The following is a 3,593-nucleotide window of genomic DNA, read 5'->3' on the forward strand; positions in this document are numbered from 1 at the left end:
TAGCTGTTAATAGGACGTAAAACACAAACAAACCAAACCAAACCTTTTTGTATTGTATTTCTTGGTGAAGATATTTATGATAAATAAGGTAATCCTTCGTTCAGTGACTAAGCGCCACGCGGTTAGTACAAAGCCAAAACTGTCCATGTGAAAGTTGTTTGTAGCTTTTTCTTTGAATATTTTTGCTGGCTTTGAATCTTGCAACTTAAAAAGAACTTCTAGCAATCACATTGGCCCTATTAGATAGTTAAGATTGCTGTTGTTTCCCACGACACATTGTTTGATAAGAACTCTTCATGGAGTACATTTTGTAAGCAATATAAAGGAGCTTTTATCAGAGGATGCATTAAGAGTCTGATGAAATAATTTTTGTGAATGATGTCAAATATTTGACTACTTTTTTCCTCACTGTATTGAACATGTAACTGTATTTATTGCTATTTGCCTTTTTCCGATGACAACAATTGACAATTTAACATGTTCGTCTTTTTCTAAAGACTCATTGAAGAGATATACTCCAAACTAGGTACAAATGTTCCTTAAGAGGTTTTGACAAAGTGTTGTCACTTTTCATGCTGATCCAAAAATCCAAGATGGCCACCCTAGTCACTGAATGGCTGAGAATTTTGACTTCTCAAGACCAACTAAAATGTTTGATTCTACACTAGGTACAAATGTTCCTTTATGTGGTCCTGACCAAGTGCTGTTACTTTCCAAGCCAATCCAAAAATCCAACAAAGCAGCCCTGACCTCTGGTTGCCGATTTACGCCTAGTTGGTACAAATGCATTTTTATGAGTTTTTTACCAAGTGCTTGTACTTTTTGTGCTGATTCAATAACCTGAGAAGAGACTTCTAGCCTCTGATTTGGCTAGTACACTAGGGCTTTTCCTCAAGAACAGCTGTAGTGATTGATTCCAAAATGTGTCATTAGTTTTCTGAATTTCCGTTTGAGGTACAGGCTAAGTGTTCTCACTATTTGCATTGAAACAAGAATCAGAGATGGATACCAGCCTCTGATGGAGGATGGATACTCTGTCCTCTGATAGGTGTAGATTTTTTTTTAACTTTTTCTCTAGATCAGTAATTGACTTCAAACTTGTTACATTAGCATTAAACTCATGTGAGTGTTACAGCCTAATGGGCCTCTTGTTTTTAGGTAGAAACATAGGTTAGAGGATAGTTTTAAATATTTATATTTTAAAAAGGGTTACCTCTGTTTTATAGTCTGTAGTGATAAACTCACACACAAGAAAAAGGGCCGGACAGTAATGAACGAGACGGAGCGATACGAGGCTCTGAGGCACTGCCGCTACGTGGACGAGGTGGTGAAGGCTGTGCCGTGGTCCATCAGCGATGAGTTCCTAGAGAAACATAAAGTAAATATATATGTGTTACTTACATTGTATATGGCGCTGTGTACATCAGAATAGTGAAGCAAACGAATACAAAATGTTTGGGAAGAAATATTCACATTTTCAGCTTAGTATTTATTAGAGTAATAGTTTAATAAAAGGTGAAACAGTTCTTGAATACTTCGAATCACTGTAAAAGTTGTAAAGTTACTTTAATTACCGAAATATCCGTTTTGTACGTTTCCCGAGGTATATCACTTGATAGCGTCAATTTTAACTTTTCTGTATGGATTCCTGTAACATGTGTACCTTTTACGCACTGATTGTTGTTTCTGCTATCGCCAAATATTTTATAATAACAATTTCTGACGAGTAATTTGTTCTTCATACTGAAACCATTGGACATTGTAGATTGACTTTGTTGCCCATGACGATTTACCATACTCTTCCAATGACTCGGATGATATATACAAACATCTAAAAGACAAAGACATGTAAGTATTACAAACATTTTGGTGAGGTGATAATCTTTCGTACGTGTGTATGTAATAGAGGAAGATTTTCATTTCTTCGATCGTTTATCTACTGTAAATCAGGCTATTTTGGATGTGCTGATGTTTTGGTGTTTTGGCTGTTGTATTAATTAAGGTGATACAAATTTAACACGCCAATATTCCTGAATCACTGTTTCCCTATTACACGACCATGATATAGCTCTTTATGGCATGGATTAAAAATATCAATTACGATGTTCCAGTTTTGAAACTTAGAAAATTGATTCTCAATGTTGCAGCATTGTAAACAGAATCTGGTTAGGCAGAGCACAAAAAGCACAAAAATATGATTCTCCTAATTCAAACGACCCTGTCATTTACAAACATTCCAAAATATAGTACATACCACCAAAATATCCTGATTAATGGTATCCTCTGAACAGGCTGGGATATAATAACAGGGCGACTGGCAAACAAAGAAATGTGTTACTGTTCAGTTGATTCTGAATCCTTTAAACCAAGATATGAAAAGAAAAACTCCTCCTCTGTTTGTATGGAGGATTTCAACACTTGAAGATTATATATGAAATAAAATCCTCAGCACCCAATTTTACTCTAAGGGTGTAAACCCACGATTTGGATGAGTTTTATAATTTTAAACTCCACAGTGGTATCCTTAAAATAAGATTTGTGTCGTTTTTTAAACAATATTTAACAATACCATGAACATTTACCCTGCATTCAAGGGGAGGTAATTCAGTATTTCAATTTCAATATTTTAAAGACAGACATTTCTTTTCCTAGTTTAACTCATTCACCCCTGAAGTCACATTTAAACCCTTCCAATTCAACGGTTGGAAAAGTTTATTATGAAACTTCAAGGGTGAATGAGTTAATTACTGCAGCAACACATGCTATGTTTTCTAGGTTTCTGGCGACACAGAGAACAGAAGGAATATCAACGACAGACATCATTGCCCGGATAATTAAAGACTATGACATGTATGTACGGAGAAATCTGACACGTGGCTACAGCGCTAAAGAACTCAACGTCAGCTATATGAAGGTAATGTTATACTTGATCCTCTTCATTGGTCTATGTCCTCACTACAGTCTTGTTTGTCTGGGTGATAGCCTGTCCCTAGGGATGTTTTTCTCATGCCATTACTGGGAACTGACAGTTATCACCACCTAAACACTATTGTAGGAGGCTATTAATGGCGTCATTTTCTATGACGAATGGTTTGCTAATGATACAGGCTGCTTTTGATGTTGGTCCAATACATCCTATCAGAACATATAACTCTGTATGTAGTTCTGGTTATTGTTTGATATACAATGATGAGAGGACAAAAAATAAAGATTTTGTTGTTTATTTTTGATTAACTTGTGAGGAATTATAGATGACACTACAATACCTCGCTACAGCATGTGACAGCTTCATTATATAATTAATCTTCATCAACATGTGACCTGTTTATATGGTTATTCCACATCCAAATGTGACCTGATTTATATGGTCAATCCACATCCACATGTGAACTGATTTATATGGTCAATCCACATCCACATGTGACCTAATTTACATGGTCGATTCACATCCACATGTGACCTGTTTATTTGGTCAATCCTCGTCCACATTTGACCTGATTTCAATAGTCAATCCACATCCACATGTGACCTGATTTGGTCAATCCACATCCACATGTGACCTAATTCATATGGTCAATCTTCGTCCACATGTG

At 35.9% G+C, this 3,593-nt stretch overlaps 1 protein-coding gene across 1 annotated transcript; it reads left to right on the forward strand.

Annotated features, from left to right (window-relative positions):
* Nucleotides 1–1,162: 1,162 nt before the first annotated feature.
* On the forward strand, nt 1,163–2,914 carry LOC110440954 (choline-phosphate cytidylyltransferase B-like; the record flags this gene model as incomplete). The annotated part of the gene is made up of 3 exons (XM_021484064.1): nt 1,163–1,378; nt 1,766–1,848; nt 2,776–2,914. Coding segments are annotated over 3 exons (438 nt in total), but the record flags the coding sequence as incomplete, so codon positions are not given.
* Nucleotides 2,915–3,593: the final 679 nt, after the last annotated feature.

The sequence above is a fragment of the Mizuhopecten yessoensis genome, unplaced genomic scaffold (assembly GCF_002113885.1).
Source record: "Mizuhopecten yessoensis strain PY_sf001 unplaced genomic scaffold, ASM211388v2 scaffold714207, whole genome shotgun sequence".
Taxonomy (NCBI): Eukaryota; Metazoa; Mollusca; class Bivalvia; order Pectinida; family Pectinidae; genus Mizuhopecten; species Mizuhopecten yessoensis.